At 36.9% G+C, this 22930-nt stretch overlaps 1 protein-coding gene and 1 long non-coding RNA gene across 2 annotated transcripts; one reads left to right on the top strand and one right to left on the bottom strand.

The window, feature by feature from the left end:
- The first annotated feature begins 398 nt into the window (after nt 1–398).
- lpcat2 (lysophosphatidylcholine acyltransferase 2) lies at nt 399–14641 on the top strand. The gene is made up of 14 exons (XM_017459293.3): nt 399–690; nt 2530–2672; nt 4504–4721; nt 5402–5514; nt 5901–5961; nt 6637–6695; nt 7170–7204; nt 7698–7752; nt 8155–8237; nt 8335–8460; nt 9643–9796; nt 10006–10104; nt 11963–12104; nt 12788–14641. The coding sequence occupies exons 1-14, from the start codon at nt 580–582 to the stop codon at nt 12964–12966; spliced, it is 1578 nt and encodes a 525-aa protein (XP_017314782.1). The 5' UTR covers nt 399–579; the 3' UTR covers nt 12967–14641.
- LOC108259643 (uncharacterized) lies at nt 5415–11089 on the bottom strand. Its single transcript, XR_001810963.3, has 2 exons — nt 10587–11089; nt 5415–7936 (listed from the first exon to the last, which is right to left on the bottom strand). It is a non-coding gene; the product is annotated as an uncharacterized LOC108259643 (long non-coding RNA).
- Nucleotides 14642–22930: the final 8289 nt, after the last annotated feature.

Raw genomic sequence — 22930 nt, 5'->3', positions numbered from 1 at the left:
AATATTTGGGTTTGAGATATATATATATATATATATATATATATATATATATATATATATATATATATATATATATATATATATATATATATATATATATATATATATATATATATATATATATATAATGAATTTGAGGTGATAGATCAGAATTTCAGCTTTTATTTCCTCCTAGTGACAGCTAGATGTGTTAAACAACTTAGAACATGGCACTTTTTGTTTGAGCCTGCCAATCCTACATATAAATAGCAACTGTTTGAAATAGTACAGAAAAACACAAATGTGTCATTTGTAACTATCATGTAAGTATCTCATTACACTCGTTCTCCTTTAAGCAAACTAATAAGGACATGTCTGTGCAGCCTCGAAGAGGATTAGAGGCTTAAAGCTAGGCGGGTCGATGGGAGCTTGACACGCAGCGTGACACCTTAAAAAGGAGAAAGCATAAGGACAGAAAGGTTGCATAGCTGTTGCGTGTTGTGCGAAGCTCCTGGCATCGAGGAGGAAGTGCAGTGCATTAACTGTGCGTCTGTTACTGACCCAGACAGACGCATCGGCGCGCTGGAATATGCTCATCTGATGATGATGCCTCCAAAAAGAGTGTTTCCCAGGCAGGAGTCCCTCCTGCTCCCCGCCGTCGTCAATCCCTTCCGCCTGGACTTTAAATTGACCAAAAGCGACAAAATCAAAGTGAGTGCAGTTTTTTTTTTATTCTCTTTACGCATACTTACGCAACATCTGGCGGGTGACACGGTAACGGAAATGCACGGATAGTGTTAAATCTAAGGTTGTAAATCGCTGACTATGCATACACATACACATGTCAATCCTCCAAAGCTATTCTCTAGTTATTCAGATATTTTCGTTTATTATACAGAAAGAACAGCGTGCAGATGTTATAAATGTTTGTGTGCACGAGCATTCTCACATTCCAGCTGTAGGAAAGGCGTGTCCTTATTCCGTGCACTTATTCAGTGGTGTCCTTGAATGTGTCAAAGTGGTTCCCTACAGGAAAGGCACTTGAAGTTCACATGATGTACATGTGAAATATACACAGACATGTAGTGGAGTTTTCACATGTAGAGCGTCTGTTTTTTTTTATTATTATTATTGTCACGTGCCCCCCCCCCCTTTTTATTGTCACGTGATCCAAACATATTTGTTATATGTTATCTGTAAACATGAATATAGTATACCTTTAAAGATAACTTATGGTATATAATTGGACTTTAGGGACCACTGGTGTACTTTCTAAACTTTATTCTGAATGCTAAAGTACCACAAAAGATGCACATTAAGGCTACAAGAGATCCCACAGCAACAAGGAAAAGTAGTTTTTTTTAAAACAGTTACAGATTAATTGTTATTTCTTAGCGTGCACGATTCATTGAATTCCGCATGCAATTTAACAGTTACTTTACTTTTGCGTTTATTTTTCACACTAATTTCTCAAATGAACATTTCATTTTTCACATATTGTTCACATACTGTAGCCTACTGTATACGCTCACAGTCGACTTTAATAGGAATACATTTACACCTTCTCTTTCGTGCGGTTATCCAATCAGCCAATCCCTTCACAGCAGTAAAATGCATAAAATCATGCAGATGCAGGTCAAGAGCTTCAGTTAATGTTCACTTAAACATCACAATGGGGGGAAAAAAATGTGATCTCAGTGACTGTGGCATGGTTGTTGGTACCAGAAAAAAGAAGCCTACATTTGTCACATATACATTAAAGTGATAGTACAATGAAATTCTTTTCTTTTTTCATATTCTAGCTTGTTAGGGTCAGAATGTAAGGTCAGCCATGATATGGCACCCCTGGAGCAGAGAGAGTTTAAGGCCTTGCTCAAGGGCCCAACAGTGGCAGCTTGAACTACTGATTCTGATTATTAACCCAGAGCCTTAAACACTGCGCCACCACTGCCTTGAACTAGGGTTTACACAGAATGGTGCAAAAAGAAAAGAAAAATAATAATTCAGCGAGTGATAGTTCTTGCTGATGAGAGAGGTCAGAGAATGGTAAGACTGGTTTGCGCTGACAGCAAAGCTACAGTAACCACTATTTACAACTGTGGTGATGAGAAAAGCATCTCAGAGCACACCACTCATCTAATCCACTTAAGGTGGATCTTAAACAGCTGGACGGAACCACATCTTAAGATTCCACTGGCTCACCAAAACTTGAAGTTTAGTTGAAGATCTGCTACACAGTTTAAAATTAAGTCATTCCTTTGCTTTGCGGATATTACAACGATACTGCTTCAGTCCTTTTATTGCCCTCTTAGCCCCTGACATTTTGACCATCACACATGGTCACTGTATAAAATCAGTGCATCAAACTGAACCATTGATAGCAATCCAGTGTTTCAGACAAGTATCAGTCCCAATACTAATATCAAACAGCTTCAACTTCAAGTAAGTCCAAAAGCTATAGATTACAGCCATATTTCTTTGTTTACTGTGGTAATAACAACTGACTGCTGTATTTCTGTCTCTGTGTCTTTTGTGTGTTCATGTGTTCAGTGTTTTCTTCTGGGAATCATCCTTGTGCCACTGCGCTCTGTCTTCCTCTTCCTGGTTCTTATGGTAGCATGGCTCATTTCTTCCCTAATCACGTTCAAGCGTCCTCTCAAAGGAGAAGTGGAACCTTTCACAGGCTGGAGGAGGTAAGCATCATTATCCACTGCAAATGTCCACAACTACAAGCATTAATCATTTGGATAAACGCGCTATATAAGTGCAGATCATAATCATTTGACAGCAGTAGGATTATTCCTACTGACATCTAATTTGATATAGCAATCATAAAAACTACACTACGTAGTCAATAATAATTGGGCGTTGATACGTGCCTAAATGTGTCCTGGTTCTTTACGAACATTGTGTTTGAGCAGGTTCATGAAATAATTTATAAAGATGTGGATTATACTTATGTGGGGTCGCCAGGAACAAGGAAGAGTTTATCTATTGTAAACAAAAGCCTACGTTGTTCAAAATGTGCAAATACTATTTACAGAGCATCCCTCATGCTTTGCATATTCAGGGAATGCTGTTAGATACTCCAAAGTCAGATGTGTCGTTTTGTTGCGTACAAATGATTCCTTCCAAAAAAAATTTAATAATTCAGAACAAATTTATCTTGCAATTCAAAAGGACAGAGGATGTAATTCCATGCCTACTTAGATATTCCTTGTGAATACTAATACTCAGCTCTGAACAGTGTTTTTTTTTTTAAATCCTTTTTCCTATCCGATATTGAGATTAATAAATAGAGCATTAAATGGGTCTTTTATAATGTCCATAAACAGCCTGTATTTACTCAAAACACGAAAATACTCAAACACAAGACACAACTGCATGAAAGATTTAATTTCGAGAAGCAAGAAATGAGAAACCAGAATAAGAGAACTGGGAATGCAGATGACAGATTATGCATGAAGAAAGAGAAGGGAAAACAAAGACAACAAACACACATGGAAAACAGTGAAACAAGCATTGCACATCATGCTGGGATCCGTGATCTGTGTCGAAAGGGGTAATTCGTGACAAGGCTCCTTCTTTGAAAAGTACTGCTCTTAGGAAATCCCACATTCTTAGCATATTATTTCTAAAGTAGTGCACAAGATGCTGTTAGATGTGGCAGAGTCAGAGATATACAGAGAATGTGTTACTGATTATGAATAATTCATTCCAAAACATAATTTGATTCTGGAGCTAATACATCGATATTCTACATAAACACTACAAAAACACAGTCTTGGTTTTTTTATTAAAGCATCCGTATCTTATGATGCGAATCAAAATCAAGGTCTTTTTTATTTCCCCTCAAATGCAATGTTCACAGACTTTATATACACAATAAAAAGAAATGAGCATTTATAAGGAAGCGGTCATTTTATCTAAAGATATCAAACCTCCTGATCTACACTTAAACCGACTGTTGCTTAGAGGCAAAGGAAGTGATGTGTTTCCTTTTGTGGTCTGATTAATCAAACAAGTTGGGGGGGGTCAAAAGTTTTGCCTCTGACACTGGTCTAACTGACAAATCAGCAGATGAGCTGCAGGCAGAGTGGAAGAGTAGGTGAGAATCAGACATAAAATGTACAGTTAGACTAAATGACAGAAATCACAAGCAACTAAACATCATAAGCAGACCCACGAAATGAAAAACTGGAAACCTGGGATCAGAATTTTATGTTATTCAGAAAAACACATTCGGGAATGACGAGACTCTGCTAGACAGAATGGTTAGTGTTCTATACCTAAGATAACTGGAATCAGGTCTGAGGAGATGGACAGTTCAGGTGGTTTAGAGGATGTCAAGGGTCAAATGTTAATCTTTGTGAGAGGTTTGTTTGTTTTTTCTTTTACCTTTACTTTAGACTTTTATTCTTTTTAATATATCTACTCTTTTTCAAATATTATATAAAGTTATACAGGCCACTTGTGTGTATGTTTGTTTCTGCTCATGCATGACCATACTGTATGTTTGTGTAGCTTTATGTGTCATAGAGTGATGCCGGTTCTGGGCCGGCTGTGTTTCTTTGCGATGGGCTTTCGCGTCATAGTCAAGGGGAAACAGGCAACCAGCAGCGAGGCTCCGATTCTGGCAGTGGCACCTCATTCTTCATTCTTTGACTCGATCACCTGCATCGTATCAGGCATGCCATCTGTAGTGTCCCGCACTGAGAATCTACTTGCTCCCATGTTCGGCCGTAAGTAACAGTGCTTGATTTTAATCGCCATTTTTATGTCTGTACTTTGATTATGAAATAAAGACCTCTGTGTGATGAATAAAGGCTATTTATAAACCTTAAGCCGATATCAAACTGTGCCTACATCAATAATGGGATTATAAATGCTTTAATCAGAATTCTTTACCGACCACATTTGGGATCAAGTTGGAACGTAGTCAGGTAAAACAATGCTTCAGAGACTAAAACTGTTTTCCATGTAACTGGTCGTTAATCTTATCAAATCTGTAGAATAATTTTTAGACATTGCAAGGTTACCCGTCAAGTGGGGTATATATTAAAAACACTATAGTTAATATACTGTATTTACTTATACCACAGTGCTGTTGAATGCTCAATCTGATTGGTTAGAAGATGTTCATTTTCTGCTCCAAAAGTTCCAGCTGCAAGGCAAATAGCAGGTTTATATTTAGGAGCTTGTTCTAATAGGTTATCGTTTCTATAATAACTTACGAAAGGGACTTGGTGTTTGTTGGACGAGCCATAAAATCATGCATCATCACTGATCTGAGGAGGTTTTTTGTAAGGAGATGTTTATTTAGCATTTTTGGAAGGAGTCTGCCGTATCAGCGCACAAAAACATCTGATGTTTGTATGTTGTATCATGCAGTAAAGAGTTTGTGTACGTGTATGTCCATTAGGATTTCTGCGCTGCCAGCAGCCTGTTGTCGTCTCACGGGAAGACCCAGACTCACGCAAACAAACAATCACAAACATCACCAACCGCGCCAAGTCTGAAGGCCGCTGGCCACAGGTCAGAATAAACCCATGCCTGGCATGCTACTGTTTTATATTTATATTATATATTTATTTATATTTTCTAAGACGTGAAAGAGTAAGATGCAGTATGAGGTTACTAATTTCGTAGACATTGAAATCCCCTGTTTGAAGAAAGGCTGTGTGTTACAAAACAGGAAATTGCTTTGAAATTACTTTGGAAAACCCTACTTCCTGTATAAGAAATAATGCATGGCTTTTCAGTGATAGCTCTAGTTCATTTGTGTAACTCAAAGAATTGTTAGTATGAAAATATACAGTGTGTCTGGTTTACCACACTCGGATTGATTAAAATATAAGCAAAAATGATTACACATGACAGGTCCTTCTAAATCCACAGACTTTTTGTTCAATATTTTTCAGTTGCTGATTTTCCCAGAAGGAACGTGTACAAACAGATCCTGTCTCATTACTTTCAAACAAGGTACAAGGGCACACTCTTAATTTCAATTATGTATTTATATTTTGTAATGGGTTTTGGTCTAAGCATTGTTATATGCGATAGATAGATCGAGGAAGGATCAGTTTACACAAGCGGTTGCAGTCTATATACAGTACTATGAGAATGTTCCTTTGGAGTAACTGAATTGAATGTATGTAATGCAACTTTGCTTGCAGAAGAAGGTAAAACAGGAACAGATCTTTTAGTTGAGACTTTTGTTTTGTACCAGATGTGTCCTTCCTTTACACTATACAGAACAGCATATATAGATATTAATTTTACTTAATCATATTTTCGATTACTTAAACATTGCAGACCGTCGGTTCAAAATGCTTATACTGAATCAGTTTTGCCTGAGGCCATCTAAACTACAGATTTTTGATTGATTAAATGAGATCATGCTACAGAGCAGGATTAATAGGACACCATAATCTAGGGCACAGTCTGATCAATAGATACTTCTGACACACATTTACCAGAGCAGCACAGAATTTGAACTCGTATTTAGTGACAGCACTGCAGTAAGGGCAGGGTTAAACTATGGTGTGTTTTGTACCCTTGTGTTTACACAGGGTGTTCAATGGGTGTGAGTGGTTTGAAAATAAGAATGGAGAGAGAGAGAGAGAGAAAGCTTTGTCACTTGTCACTTGTTTTCAGGTGCTTTTTTACCAGGGGTCCCTGTACAGCCAGTGCTTATCAGATACCCCAATAAACTGGTGAGTGGCTCAATAGCATCGTCAACTAACAAAGCAGAATTGAAACTTATGGTTGTTATTAAAGTGTTAGCTAATAAGAGGAAATCAACTGCTTGAGGCAATCATCTGGTATATCTATAATTATGATATATAGATTGCGCCATCAACAAAAAAAAAAAAAATCTATACGTCAAGATTTCAGCTAGTTCTGGAGTTGTCTGTCCTCACATCACTTACAATATCATTCGAGTATCTTCAATATCTATTTTCTCTACATATGTTTACAAAAAATGACGTTATGCATTATTACTCCCTTTAATAAAAATCATTTACCATCAACCAGATTACACTTCAGCCAGTGTGAGTGTGTGGACTCAAAATCACACACTACAATTAGACCATCGAGGATCATCACACATGAGAATGTGTGTTTTGCTACTTTGTTTACAGATGTTTTTTGTTACTAATATGTTTACTTTTTCCTCTGTTCCTCAGGACACTGTAACATGGACATGGCAAGGCCCTACATTGTAAGTGCTGAAGATTCAGTTAACAGTTCACAGGTTTAAGTTGTCTAAGATGTCTATCTTCACGTCATCTGGCCCACTGCTCAGCTCTAGGCATAAAACATCCTCTCAAAGTGTTGCCATAACTGGGTTGTATTTCGGCCCTGTAATGAGCTCTGAGAATTGTCATACTTTCCAGTCCTAATTTCCTGGGAATAATCCTCACTGGACGGTCAACGCAAGCATTTTCCTATTTTGTGTGTGTTCCAATATGTATAAATATAGAGGTGGAACCATGACGTATTCAAAGCTTTTCTTTTGAGCTCATTTCTTCTTCACTCGTCCAGGTTATGCCTACAGTTGCTTGAAATCCATTCATCACTACAGATTTCTTGAGAAAACCCAAACTGACAACTGTTGAGTCAATGTTGTGCTTAATGTTGAATATATACTGCGGTTTCAGTTCCTTCTTGAGGAAATGTAGTAACATCAGTAACATCGCTGCTTCCTGTTTCAGCCGGACCCAGGTTCTCCTCACCCTGTGTCAGCTCTATACAACAGTGCAAATTGAGGTTAGCCATCTCCGAGTCTACTTCCGTTTTAATTTTTCTTGCAGACTTGCGGTCTTTCAAACTTATTTGCAAACTGCATCAGAAGACTGAAGTCAAGAAGTCAACTGAAACGTAGAGTTCTTTTCAATTGAAGATTTCTTCAAAGATAACTAGCGTTAATGTCCCATAGCCTTAGATATGGACTCTAAGAAGTCAGAAAAAGACACATTAAGGACAATTTCACATTTATTAAAAATGTACCTTAAATATATTATTGAGAGTTGACTTGTATTAACTTGTACTTCCATAAAGATTCAAGAAGTTTCATATAAATGTTGACTTTTTTTAAATGAAATGTTCTGAAATGTATACATCATGTATGATCTCTTATATATGTTTTCTCTCTTGCTCTCTCTCTTTTAGTACCTTCCTCCATATATTCCCAATGAAGAAGAGATAAACAACCCCATAAAATTTGCACAGTCTGTGAGGAGTCAAATGTCAGAGTAAGGAACAAAAATAAAGTTTGCACTGCATCCAGGGGTCTGTGCTACAGTATTGGTTTCACCAAGACAGAACTGATTAATTTTTGTGGTTTGACAGGGCTCTGGGTGTGCCCATAACAGATCACACTTTCGAGGACTGTCGGCTGATGATCTCAGCTGGGCAGTTGACTCTGCCCATGGAGGCGGGGCTAGTGGAGTTCACCAAGATCAGCAGAAAGCTTAAGTATAGCACACTGTTTAGACTTTACTGCTTTCTCTGTACCACTTAATATTGTATGTATATAGGTGTATCATAAAGCATTATAATGACTTGGGTTAATATAAAATTGGGCCCTATTCAAAGAGAAGCCTGTGCAGGATGGAGTTAATATTGAATATCCACATCTGTATTCATACTTCAGTATTAACCCAAACAAAGGTTAAGTCAGGACTTAAGGTTAAGTCAGGACATCTATAAGCATGCACACTTAGGTTATGATAATAACTACACAGAAACCGGCATCCTATAGGTAAAATTCCATCAGCACTTATTAATTCCCTAATCAGTGGTCCAAAAAAAAAAAATAATAATAATTAAAAATGTAGCTACACTGCTACTAGTACAACCTTCTTTTGTTTGTCCTTTTAAATTTCTGAATATTGGACCCTTTAACAACCTCTTAAATGACATGAATACAAAGATCAGATCCCACAGAGGGGATCTTTTATGTTTGAAGAAAGAATCAATTGGTACATACGCTGTATTTATTTATTTTTACATATTACTTAGCTTGCTAGCTAGCAGTAGCTAATGTGATAGGATTTCTGAGGGGATTTGAGGGAGTATGGACTTCACTGTTTATACATTATTCTGCCAACACTAACAATCTAGTTAATAGGAGCTAATCTGACAGGATTTCTGAGGGGACTGAGGGAGTATGTACATCCCTGTTGATTCACTATTCTGCTAATACTAGGCAGCTTGCTAATGGGAGCTAATCTGACAGGATTTCTGAGAGTACATTTAACCATATACAGTAGATAAATGTTATAATATTAACTAATCTGACAGGATTTCTGCAGGATTTAGTTATATTTATAAACATTCACAATCTTTAATGTTGTCATTAACCAACTAGCTAGCATGACAGGATTTGTGAGAGGGTTTTAATTCATATAGTAAATATTCATCATCCTCAGTGCTAATCTTAAATATGCTAACATAGGATATGTTGACAATGTTTCAGAAAATATTTTGAGTACAGTAACAGAACTACACCTAACTATAGTTATACACTGGACTGCAGTCAGATCACTTTTGTTTTATACTGAGGATGATTATGATTATATATACATTTTTTAATTATTATCTGGAGTCCAAAAGTAAACACATTTTCTTTTTAATTCTTTTTTTAATTTCCCACAGTCTGAAATGGGACAACATGCAGAAAGAGCTAGAGAATTTTGCTGCGATGGCCCAGTCCTGCAAAGGAGGTCGAATCAGGATCGAGGAGTTTGCTAGTTTTCTCAAGATGCCCATCAGCCCTGTGCTTCAGGAGCTCTTTGCTCTTTTTGACAGGGTGTGTGTGTGTGCGCGTGCAGGTTTATTTAAATTTATTAAGTACTACTATCCACATATGTTATTCTTTTTGTAGAATTGTATGTTTACAATCCTCAATAAAAGTAATGACAATACTGAATCCGTTCATTTAGCCTGAAATACTATAGTGAGATAGGTACATAGAAATGTCAGTAGGTTTAATAAACTGTTTATCATGTTGCGCTGCAGGACGGGGATGGCACTATTGATTTTAGAGAATACGTCATTGGTATGACAGTGTTGTGTCGACCAGCAAACACAGAAGAAGTGATCCAGACAGCATTTAAGGTACATGGCCACTCCTTACATGTATTTTATAGTTTTATGAACTAAATTAAAATTTGTTTAGAGAAGATTTCCCATTCTTGTAATCATTATGCCTTTCATTTTTACTTTACCAACCCAGAGCTTAATCAACTTTGTCTTTTTGAATAGTGTTTTTTAATCATTACGTGAGCTACACGCTGTGGGACGCGCCCTCGCGCGTGACCGGTTTCTGAAGCGTGTGTAACATCATGCCTATTTATAGGCCTGCCGTGATCACGTGACGTGCAATTAAGCCCGTCACGTGATATAAAAACCACCTGTGAGCCGCCCCGTGAGCCTTATTATCTTCAGCAAGACTCCTCGGTTTCGTATCTCAACAACAACTCAGTTTACTTTTCTGTCCTTTAAATAAATAAATAAATAAATAAATAAATTAAAATAAAATAAAATAAAATAAAATAAAATAAAATAAAGGAAAGTATGAGGGAGAGAAAATTCAGGACCTGTGTTACGCTTCGTTCCCGTTTCGTCACCGGGGGGGTGATGATGAAGTGTTTAAGTGTGAAGTGTTTAAGAGTGGAGAACGCAACGGTAGCCCTCGAAAGGTCGTCTTACAATTAAGCAGCTCCGCTCGCGACTCGCTCTCTTTTCGGCCGAAGCGAGTTGGATGTCAGAGCCTCGGGGATCTGGGCCGGCCGCTGCCGAGGTAGCCAGCCGTCTCATGTCCTGGGGAGCCCGTATGGACCTGGAAGAGGAGCTGGAGGCGACCGCTGCCCGATCTCTTTCTGTCTTCCGGGTCCCGCTCTCCGCCGGATTTTGGAGCTCGCGTCGCGCCTCCTCCTTCTGCTATGGAAAGCCAAAAACATAAAATAAATAACTACATAATTCTCTCTCGGATTCTGAGGAGCCAGAAAAATGTGATAAAATCCGAGAGCAGCTCTCAAGCATACGAAGAGCTGGTGGAAGTGATTAGTAAAGCTGGATGAGCTTTTTTTCTCCCCAATGAATATAAATCTCCCTCATATTACAGAAAACAGGCTGTCTGCCTTCCTCTGTTCCACACACTGGAACAAGAGAAATTGCACCTACTCTGTCCAGTAGCTGCTAGTCTGCTTTGGCGGAGACAGTAGAAGTTAGTCGAAGCAGCACATCTCTGATTGGATATTGGAAGCAATCTCTATCGCTTATGAGGCACGTGGTCTCGATATGCCTCTAAGGGATCATTCCACCAGGGGTGTCACCTTCTCAAAGGCTTTGTCCAGAGGCGTACCCTTAAAGGATGTGGTCTATGTAACACACATTCATTCGATATTACAGCCTGGATATACATTCCACCCCGTGCTGTGCTTGAGTGTCTTCAGTGACACTCGGGCTCGGATCTTTTTATACAGGCCATACACTCAGTATGACGGAGTGGGTATTGTTGTTCCCACAGCATGTAGCTCATGCAACGTTGAGTTACCTTTGAAAGGGAACGTCTGGGTTACGAGAAGGGAATGAGACATTGCGTAGCTTTCTGATACTGGGGCGTGCCTGTGAATTGTGTCTTCACTTCAGATAATAGAGGCTGACTGCGTGGTTCACAGGTGCTGTTTTTATATCACGCGATGTGCTTAATTGCCATGTCACCTAATCATGGCAGTCACATAACTAAGTGTGATTATACAAGCTTCAGATACTGGTCACTGTGAGGGCGCGTCCCACAGCGTGTAGTTCACGTAACGGCTTGTTCCCTTGGGTTACATGTGCAACCCAGATGTTTCTCAACCTTTCGTTCACTGTAAATGACCCTGTCATTGAGAAACACTGGTGTAAAGGTAAAAATGCTGGAAATATGATGTATGGCAGTACAGTAACTCTGTGTGATGTCTGGCCTCAGCTTTTTGATGTGGACGAGGACAACAGCATCACTCGAGATGAGTTTGCTAGCCTGCTGCGCTCCACTCTCGGTGTCTGTGATCTCGACGTCAGCAAACTCTTCGATGAGATCGATATCGATGGATCAGAATGTATCACGTATGGTGAGTATAACTTTAAGTTCAGAAGTTTGCACCCCCTTGACTTTCTTCTTTTTAATCTGTATTTCCCTCGGTTCAAATTGGATAGAAACAGATTAAAAGTGACACTTTACATTTTACAGTTTGTCAAAAACCCAGAATTCCCTGTTCATGTTATGGTCTTTAATAAATTGATGACCTTTTCCAACATACAATCTAAATCTTTATAGAAAGAAAGAGCCTTTATTGTCATGTATACAAATACAGCACAAAAAAATAAGAAATATTTATTATTAAATGTCTAGTGAATTGAGAACTATTAGAAAATGCCTTATTTTAACAATCTAGATTTAATTTAATCTAATCAGAAAAGGTAAAAAAAAAAAATCACACTAATGATTTAGATACCTTTTGGCACTGTCTGAGTCTCTTTATTTATTTTTTTTCTATAGGCTTATAATTTTTAACCTCCAATAAAATAATCATTTAGAGTCTCTTTAGGATCTCAGAACGAACAAGAGCCACAACCATTTAGCTTCCTTCATTTAACTTCTGTTTTGTATCATTTTGTGTATTCTGTTGCAATACTAGTGACTAAACTAAACCTTAAGACACTCCAGAAGATCAGTGGTAATGTATCTAGATTATACAATATGTTTGACATGCTATAGCTAAAAGATTTTTCTTTCCTGTCATCTATTCACTAGACGAGTTTCTCTCCTTTGCTTACACCCACCCCGAGTATGCTAAACTCTTCACGACGTACATTGAGCTGCAGCGCTACCATTGCTTTGGAGAAGGACCAGTTTCACAGCTCACTTCCTTCTCTACGATTCTCCCCAGTGAGCAGCAAGAAGAATGTAGCTCGGACAAGAAGGATGACTAAGTGCCTTAAATCAAGAGTAAAGCCATACTGATTACACTGTGAGGCAAACAGAAATGCAGATTTCTGATAGAAATCATTAGCCCAAGATTAACCCATGAAACTCAAAGGCCCTGTCAGTGGGTTCAGGCCTTCATTCCTTACCCTTCTAACTACACACATTTCCAATTAGTTTCATTTCAGTTATTAAATCATTCATTGCTACTCAATCATATACATTAAGGTGAATAGCTAAGAAATTATAGTGGTGCTTGAAAGACACATTTAAAAAAGTGATTGTCAATTGTAGTTTAATCCTCAAAATTGTAGGTACAGTGGTGCTTCAAAGTTTGTGAACACTTTATAATTTTCTATATTTGCTTAAATAGGACCCAAAACATCATCAGATGTTTCATACTATTTAGAAATGGTTTTGTAACCTTTTCCAGCCTGATGAGCATCAATAACTCTTTTCCTGAGGTCCTCAGAAATCTCCTTTGTTCGTGCTGTGATACACTTCCACAAACATGTGTTGTGAAGAGCAGACTCTTATAGATTCCTGTTCTTTAAATAAAACAAGGTGCTCACTCACACCTGATTGTCATCCTATTGATTGAAAACACTGGACTTGAATTTCACCTTCAAGTTAACTGCTAATCCTAGAGGTTCACATACTTTTGCCAGTCACAGATATGTAATATTGGATCATTTTCCTTAATAAATAAAATGACCAACTATAACATTTTTGTCTCATTTGTTTGTGTTCTCTTTGTCAACATTTAGGACTGGTGTGAAAATCTGACATTTTAAGTCATATTTATGCAGAACTATAGAAATATTCTAACTTGTACCTTGTACCACTGTACCTCTGATTTTGAGGGTTAACCTGCAATCGACCATTTATATTACTGAATAATGAGTCCTTTTTGTAAGGGGCGCACAGTGGCTTAGTGGTTAGCATGTTCGCCTCTCGCCGCCGGGGTTCGTTTCCCGCGGCTCTGTGTGTGCGGAGTTTGCATGTTCTTTGCTTGTTCTCCCCATGCTACGGGGGCTTCCTCCGGGTACTCCAGTCCAAAGACATGCATTGGCGTGTCTAAAGTGTGTGAATGTGTGCCCTGCGATTGACTGGCATGGACTGGTGTATCCCGCCTTGTGCCCGATGCTCCCTGGGATAGGCTCCAGGTTCCCCGTGAGCCTGAAAAGGAGTATAAGATGGATGCATGGAGTCCTTTTGGAAAGAAACTGGCAGTTGAGCTCTGGTATTTTAATGTATCTTAAATCCCCATGTTTTTTCTATGTACCTGATGCCTTTTTATCCCTCCCTCCCTCCTCTCTCTCACCGCTTTAGGGGCCTTGGTGTGGAAAGTTTGTTTGCATCCATATTAAAGAGTTAACATTCTACACAAATTTTAATGGTGTCATTTGTGCTCAGTTATACTGCGCTGCATAAACAGTCGGAAGATTTTCCCCTGTGGAAACACACAGGAACCTGTTGTGAAGGCTGAAAATATTCAATGCTGTTATTCTGCAGTCTTCCACCAGGTGACACCAAAAGCCCACTTTACACTTCTGTGTACATTACTCACTTCCTGACTACCTGAAGATCATGTAACCAATCTTTCATCTTTGAGTTGACCATTTTTTTTTAATGTAATACTCAAACAAGCATATGATGAAAATAAAGTTTTATGGAAAAGTATTTTTCTGAAAACTTGATGGTAAAATGATGTTATAACAAAAGACAAAGAATGAAACCTTTTGTATTCTGTGGCTGTGTTTTACGGTACATATACAGTGCAGTCATATCAACTATTAGGAGACAATTAAATGTTCCACACATTATATATGTATGTATGTATGTGTGTATATGTATACATGGAAATATATATTTAATCAAGTTCATAGAAGATGTGAATGATTTGATTTTCACAAGTCCAAACATTTGATTTAACATGAACATACTGATGGAGCAATATACAAATTCTAAAACCTAGTGAATAGGAAGCCTTCTGGGATTCAGCCTAACTTGTGGAATGGTAGATTCTACGTCGATCACAGGTTAAATCTAAAACCTTTAAATTGCATGATAATTTTTATATTTCCTCATCAGGCAAGCAGAAATATTACTCTTTATACACTGAAAAGATGAGTAGCTAAATTTAGCAGAGGTATTTTTTTTTAGAGGTAATGGAAAAAATGTTGGACAGTGTATTTGTTACCATGCTGTACTCGTACTGTCTGTCAGAAGAATGTTAAAAGAAAGATCGTAATTGAGCATGTAGTGTGTGTATAAAAAATTACTGCATGTACAATATTAATTTCCGGGGTCAATGATGATGATGTCGGTGTCCTACAGAAGACTGATGTCCTCTCTTTTAAGGCCCTGCTGGATGAATGATGACACGCGGCTTACTTCATTAAATCCCTGCTGTTCAGTACGATGTGATCACCATCTGTGATTTCCACTGTCGAATTTGTTTTAACCTTTTTCAGCCAAAGGAAAAAAAAAAAGCCCATTTAATTTTAACCACAATTGATGAGATGGCGTGGAATCAATTAAATAACATTGTTGCCTCTTTCTCCCCCTTTCCCTCTATTTCTCAGTGCTTCTCCTTTATATTGCCAGATCCATTTTGAGCAGCCTCAGGTTAAAGCGGTCTAGTCAAATCGTAAACAATCAATGTCATTAATTAGGTTTGATTTGCACCAACCAAACGAGGATTGGATAATGGGGTCTGGGTGAGCGGGTGTCTGCCTACACGGATGAAGAAGAGACTGATCTGATGCTCTAAAGAAAGGTCAACACTGACAAGATGAGCAGTTAATTGACAAGTTGCCAAATAGTTGTAAAATGCAGCAAGCTAATTGTACTCACCCTGCAAGTATAGGAGATATTTCATGGATCCATTCCATTGCCTTCTCTTTTTTGTTTTTAATTGTACTCACCCTGCAAGTATAGGAGATGTTGCATGCATATATTCCATTGTCTTCTCTTTTATGTTTTTAATTGTACTCATCATTTGCCTCCAAGTTCAGGGAAGGTGTAGGAGTTTAGATCAGATGTCCGTATACGTTTGGCCACATGGTGTATATCTCAGGCCTCCTGACATGGATTGAAAGATCAAATTTAAATATGTCTTGAGTTCATTCACACTTGTATAATATATTAGAGCTGTAAAACAATGACAATATCAGTATTTGTTTGTTTATTCCAAATATTGATATCTATATTCAGATTTAAACATCAATTAAATATAAACCCTACCACCATGCACCAAGAAACACTAGACAACACTTGGGAGGGGAAAAAGCACCAGAAATACTAGTACTATCAGGTACTAATGGTTCATAACAGTTTATGAATTCTGGCTCTGACAGTTCCTCAACCTCATATCACTCGAGAGATGTGTGTGGGACTGTGTTCAAACCCATTCCCATAATTATTTTTATTTGTACATCCCCACAATGACTAAAAGAATTCTAAAAAATGTAGTTGAATTTAAACTTGTAGCTTAATTTAAACCACTCTCGTCCTGACCATGAAGTTAATATCGAAACATGTTAGTACTACTTTAATATATCATTAATATGAGTTCAATAACTGTCCAATTGCTAAAACACACTGGAAAGTAAAAAATGTGATTTGCATGACTTTTATAGTGTCCTCTGGTATGCCAATGCACAACTTTAATCTCAACCAGATCAAAGCTGTCTGGAAAAACAATTTTAAAATAATAGTGCACCTTCTATTCATATTTGTATATGTTTAGAACACATTTTCTGTTCAAGACGAATAACGCATTTGTATTCGGTTACATCCCTATTTTATATAATGGATATGCTTGAAACAGACCTCTGAGGTCATGTGTCATGCTGTACTTTTAACTGTAAGATTAAATGTAATATAAGGTGGTAAGTAATTGTGTAGCATACCACATATTATTTCAGTACTGTGAGCATCACTGTACTACATACATTAGGGATTCTTACAGCAATGTCACATGTCTGTGTGTGTCTCTGTGATTGTGTTTTATGTAATGTAATGTAATGTAATGTAATGTAATGTATGGATGCTATACCCCAGCCACCCACAGCTTCCCCAACCCCAGCCCTCTTGAGTAAACACAAGTTGTAGCACTCTTACTTGTCTTTGATCTGAGGAAAAAGTCTTGGCCTTGGGCAGAAGGTACAAAGGCCATGACGGCACCTCCCAGAGGGTGAAACACAAACACACGACAGCCCTTCCTTGAAACCTCTGGACGACACCATGCTGATTCTTACACTCCTTTTCGTCTGAGGAAAGATTGAGGAAATATTTACGCAACCATGTCCGAGTTAAAGGAACTCCCAGATGAAAAAGAGCAAACTAAGCCGAGTTGGAAAAAGACGTCATTGTTCATGCTTGTGGTTTTCCACTTGTGTTTATGTCTCGGCATTTTCAGCGAGTCTCAGAGAGGTATTTTCAGGGATTTCTTTATTGCACAATTCCAAGCAAAGCTAAAACGCATCATTCAAAGACATTACTTGGATGAATTTAAGATATTTTAGTGTAGGAGAGAATAACATTATATATGTATGTATGTATGTATATATGTATGTATGTATGTATGTATGTATGTATGCTCAAAACATTAGCTAGCTAATTTCCTGCCAGCATCCTACAGGGGACCTTTCACTGGGCCTGTCTTTATTATGCACATCACATTTGTGCAAGCAGAGACACGTGGCTCAAATAACAATGACGTATTAAGCGATGTTTTTGCAGCATTGTATTTTGGTAGTCAAGGAAAACAACAATATTTGTATAACACGCAATACTAATTCCCTCTGAAACCTTCCTCAAACCTCTGCTCATGTTTCTCTTTAATTCGCATAATGGCATCAATTCCCTATCTGTATCATATCTGTAGGATTGAAATTAGATGATTGGCTGCTTACATGCTAGAATCAAAGAGCCTTCTCACTGATGTCACACAGTATAATACAGATCATTATTAAATTGTCATTTAATATGATTTTTTTTTAACTCTGTGTATTTAAAGGTAACGAAGTAACTAAGGATAATAATCTAATTTTGCAGGCCATTTATATAATCTGTAACATCCAAATAAACTTGGTTTGGACAATGAGACACTGTTAATGTGTAAGGTGAAGGGTTCAGTATGTTCTCAGTGTAAAAGAAAGCCTGCGTCATCGTTTTTTTTTGTTTTTTTTTTTTCTTTTCAGAAATGCATGTCATTAAATGAAATTTTTATTGCTTTTAATCCTTGATTTATTTTGAAAGTCAGGAGCACACTGGTGCTTATACATATGCCTTCAAGTATGCTTTGGACCACATGTGTGGTGTAGCAGGGTAAGGCCGATCAATTTAAATTAAGCCTGCAGATGATTTGATTGACAGTTTGACATGGCTGATTGATGGTGTGAACTCTCTGATGTACAAAAGCACCAATAAAGCACAGTTTAATCTTTTACAGAGGTGTTTGAGGGATTCACTAAACTGGAAAATCTTTTTATTTATTTATTTTAAAAAGGTGTTTAATTGGAGTAACAAAGAAATTTCAACCTTAATGTTGTTAAAATGCTCTCTGCTCAGTGTGAAGACTTTAGCCTAGCAGAAATGCTAGTGCATTGTCTTATAAATTCATCAACCTTATGTCAGGAATCATTTGTATATATGTATTCAAGCAAGCAAGATTGATGAGCTTGGGTTTTAAGGTCATATCAGTGAAATTGTAGGAAAAGGTATGAAAATGAGTTACATTGCTAACCTGCAATTGTGCCGATTGTTAAAAATTTGCATAGTATAGGAAAAAAATAAAGACGACTACCTTTTTTTTTTTTTTTTTTTTCAAAAAGCTCTTTGGCTGATTCTGCAAAACTGCGATTTTGATCTGAAAGGCAACTGGAAGTAATGTAATTTAGAAAAAATAGCACAGATCTGTTCTTCGTTTAGCTTACTGATCAACCTTTTACCCAGAGCCCCAAGGCTCTCCAACACCTGCCATGTACACTCTCTCTCTGAACCAGTGTCAAGCATTTTATGGACCATCTACTGAAAAAAATATTACATCCAAGAAACAACAACATGTCAGTGTTGTTCTGAAAAAGCTAACATTTACCAAAATGTTCATTTGCATGTAGACTTCAGCCTTTGTTTAAGCCGGTCCTTAAGGCATATATTATATACTTATATTTGAGACATCCCACATATCAAACATGGGTAAAAAAAAAGGCAATATGTAATCTGTATAAACTTGGTATTTAAAAAGCCAGTCAAATGTGGTGTTTGCTATTTCTGTCCCATGATGATGAACCGGATCTCATGACAAATGTATATACATTTAAACAAAGTAGGGTGATGTTTTGCTTGATTTCATATCTCATGAGAACAAATCCACATCCAGAACTGAACCAAAAATCCAAACCTCCATAATTCTTCATACAAATTGATCTTACCACTTTGCAAGCATATTGGAATTTCCAATGGCAAACAACTGCTATAAAGAGCTTTTTATTCTTTTGTTGGCATTTCTCATTGAAAGATCATATGTAAGACAGGGTTTTTTTTTATATAAGAAACTGATCAGCAGTCACATGAAAGTACTACTACTATTATCATATCCACTTCTAACCACTTCTAAGTATCATATTTCTGAAGGTTACATACAATTTACATGAAGTTTACATGACCTATATGGTGTCCCACAGGGGTCAATACTTGGACCAGTGTTATTTTCATTATATATGATGCCTCTGGGTGACATTATTCAAAAAACTGAGATGAACTACCATTTCTATGCTGATGACACACAATTATAGATCTCGGTGGAGCCTAATGACACAGATAATGTCTGAATGTCTGTCCAGCATCGTACTAAGGATGAGCACACACTTTTGAAACTTAAGGATAAAACGGAGATTCTCATAGATCCAAATTATGCAAGGTAAAGAATTGTAAATGAACTAGGTGCTCTGGCTCTACAGTCAAAGACAGAAGAACCTTGGTCTAATTTTAGATTCTGAGCTGAGTTTTAAGTCACACATAATAGGTGTTCCTAAGACCTGTTTTATCATCTTAGCAATACAGCACAAATTTGACCCTTTGTTTCAATGATGCTAAGAAACTGATTATGCTTTTTTTTCCCCTCACCTTATTACAGTAATGCACTTTATAATGGTTTAAGAATTGTTTGGATAAACTGGTGCAAAAATCTGCAGCTAGAGTGCTTACAAGATCCAGGAGAAGAGATCACATTACACTTTGTTTTTTTTAGCTAATTTGCATTGGTTACCTGTTAAGTATAGGATTGATTTTTAAGGTTGTTTCATGATTTTATTTTATTTTTTTTTAATACTGAATGATTTAGCACCTTCATGTCTTTCTGATTGTTTATCAAAATATATTCTAATTCATAGTTTGAGGTCTTCCAATGCTGAGTTTCTGACATATTGTAATGCAAACCTTAAGAGATCAGGTGAAGTAGCTTTTAGCCATTATGCCCCAAAATTCTGGAGCCTTTGACCTATTGAAATTAGACAACTGCCAAATATTCAAATTTTTATAAAAGCATTTGAAGGCATAGCTTTAAGTTACCTTTTGAGTAATATATTTAGTCTTTGTTGTTTCTGTGTTTTTTGTATTTTATTATTTATATTATTGTGGCCTAATTTTACACTGTTACTTTCATTGTTGATTTGAATTGTTGTTGATTTTGTTAAATTTATTTATTTTTTCTTCCTTTTATGTTTGTTTGACATGTGAAACACTTTGAGCTCCATTTTATGTATGAACAGTGCTATACAAGTAAATAAATGTATTATAAGATTTATATACATATAAAACTGTGATTGCTGTTGTCTTATAAAAAATGAAACTTCATGAGTCTTTATCACTGCATCAGCACAGAGTTTGTGGAAATGGATAGCGCTCACAGGCTTGATGATAGTGGAAGATCCGTGTTTGGGGTATGCCGCAGTGCCAGGACATCATGTTTGTTTGTCCTTTGTTGGGGTCACCATCTCCCATCTGTATGGCGACTTCCTGAAGTAGTACGAACAAATTCCTGTTCCTGTAGAAAGAAAATGCCCTTAATGAGTGCATAAATCCGCCTGCGTAACCAGGTTCCTTATATTATCTAATCTTTGCTAGAGTATCAACAAAAATGCCCAGAAACAGGCCTGTAAAGGTTTCATAAAAGAAGCACTGGAAAGCTTTAAATGGACATTCATTGACTTTAATGGGATGAACTGATCACCCATATCTAATAGAAATCGTAGCCTTTGGCTAAAGCCGTGCAGGATTCGATTACACATGGAACACAATGCTGTTACTGCTTCTTAGAAAACAGGTAATTGAATCTATGAAGAAGAAGAGAAGAGAAACATACAATTAAACAGAAGATTATAACATTTTAAGAAGGTCTTGTTTTTATCTATGTAGTTTTTTTTGCAGAAGTTTTGGTGAGAATATAGGGACTGGAACAAAGTTTAGCCTGCACTGTGCCGACATTCTTACTCCAATTCATTTGCACATCTCTGTACCCTAATCTCTCCACCACGGTATTAAACATTTGAGATGCAAATTTGGCACATTTCAGTGAATATCTGAATGTCTAAGTGGGATAAAAGTCAACTTGTTTGCTTACCTGACATGCATTGTTAAACATCTCAAGACTAGTCTGATTAGTTTGAGGCAGAATTTTTGAAGTGTACTTGGGTACAGGCACATTGCGTCAAGATTCATTTTCTAGAATTTTCAACAGTGACTGAGACAGAGCGGCAACCAGAAAAAGTCTGTAAAATAAATCAGCTGCAACTGCAAAAAAAACCTAAGGTTTTGTTCACATTTAACTTTTACATTCTAATTTCGTTGAGCTGTTTTTTCTAGACATTATGTAGGCAATAACTTTTCGACTTGATGGCCAGTGTTAGACTGCTAACAAAAAGTACACTTGCTAATGGTTGAAGTTGGCCTCTAATTAAAAAATATACATAAAATGTTAAAGATCAGATTTAATTCCTACATAATTATATTTACAGTTAACCATAAGTTACCAAATTTTGTGCCACTACATAACTACCATTTTTCTATCTACTTAAAAAAATGACCTTGCCTTTTTTTTTTCTGTAACATTGTTAGATTGTTGGCGAGCACTGGTGTCTACAGCCCAGAAATAGTCATTTTTACTCACAAGTCTGCAAGCTACATCAACATCCTATTCCAACCTTGCTGGGACCCAGGTGTGGGTTTTCAAATTTACAAAAATTGGATTATTTTTAGCCCGGCTATGCTAGTGTAAATAAAAAATATATAATTGATACGTGACATAGAATATGAAAATTAAAAAAAAAAAAAAAAAAAAAAAAAGTGTATTTTTTAAAAGAATTTTTTGTTGCTTTGGATGGACTAAAAAAAAACGGTTGCCTTGCACCTCCAGCGTTGGGGGGTCAAATCCCATCTCTGCCTTTTGTGCGCAGAGCTTGCATCCTGTCCCTGTGCCTCGGGGACCTCCTCCGGGCAGTCCGGTTTCCTAACCCCAGTCCAAAGACATGCATTGTAGGCTGATTGGCATTTCCAAATTGTCCATAGTGTGTGATTGGGTCCTTTCTAACTCCTTTGTAAGTGGTAGGGAAGATGGATGGGCATACACACTCACACATACATACATACACATATATATGTATGTATATATATGTATGTATGTATGTATGTATGTATGTATGTATGTGTGTATATGTATATATGTGTATGTGTGTGTGTGTAATTAATATATATATATATATATATATATATATATATATATATATATATATATATATATATATATATATATATATATATATATATATATATAAAAATATAAAATATGTAGTTTATATAATTAGGTTTATATAATTTAGGATTTATTTATTACACTCTAAATAATCTCTAAAAACCTAAATAATGGAAATATTATAGATAAATAAACAAACACATACATATGCT

This window comes from Ictalurus punctatus, chromosome 27 (genome assembly GCF_001660625.3).
Source record: "Ictalurus punctatus breed USDA103 chromosome 27, Coco_2.0, whole genome shotgun sequence".
In the NCBI taxonomy this organism is placed as follows: Eukaryota; Metazoa; Chordata; class Actinopteri; order Siluriformes; family Ictaluridae; genus Ictalurus; species Ictalurus punctatus.
The sequence above is the reverse complement of the archived record's forward strand: the minus strand, read 5'-3'. Positions and strand labels throughout refer to the sequence as shown.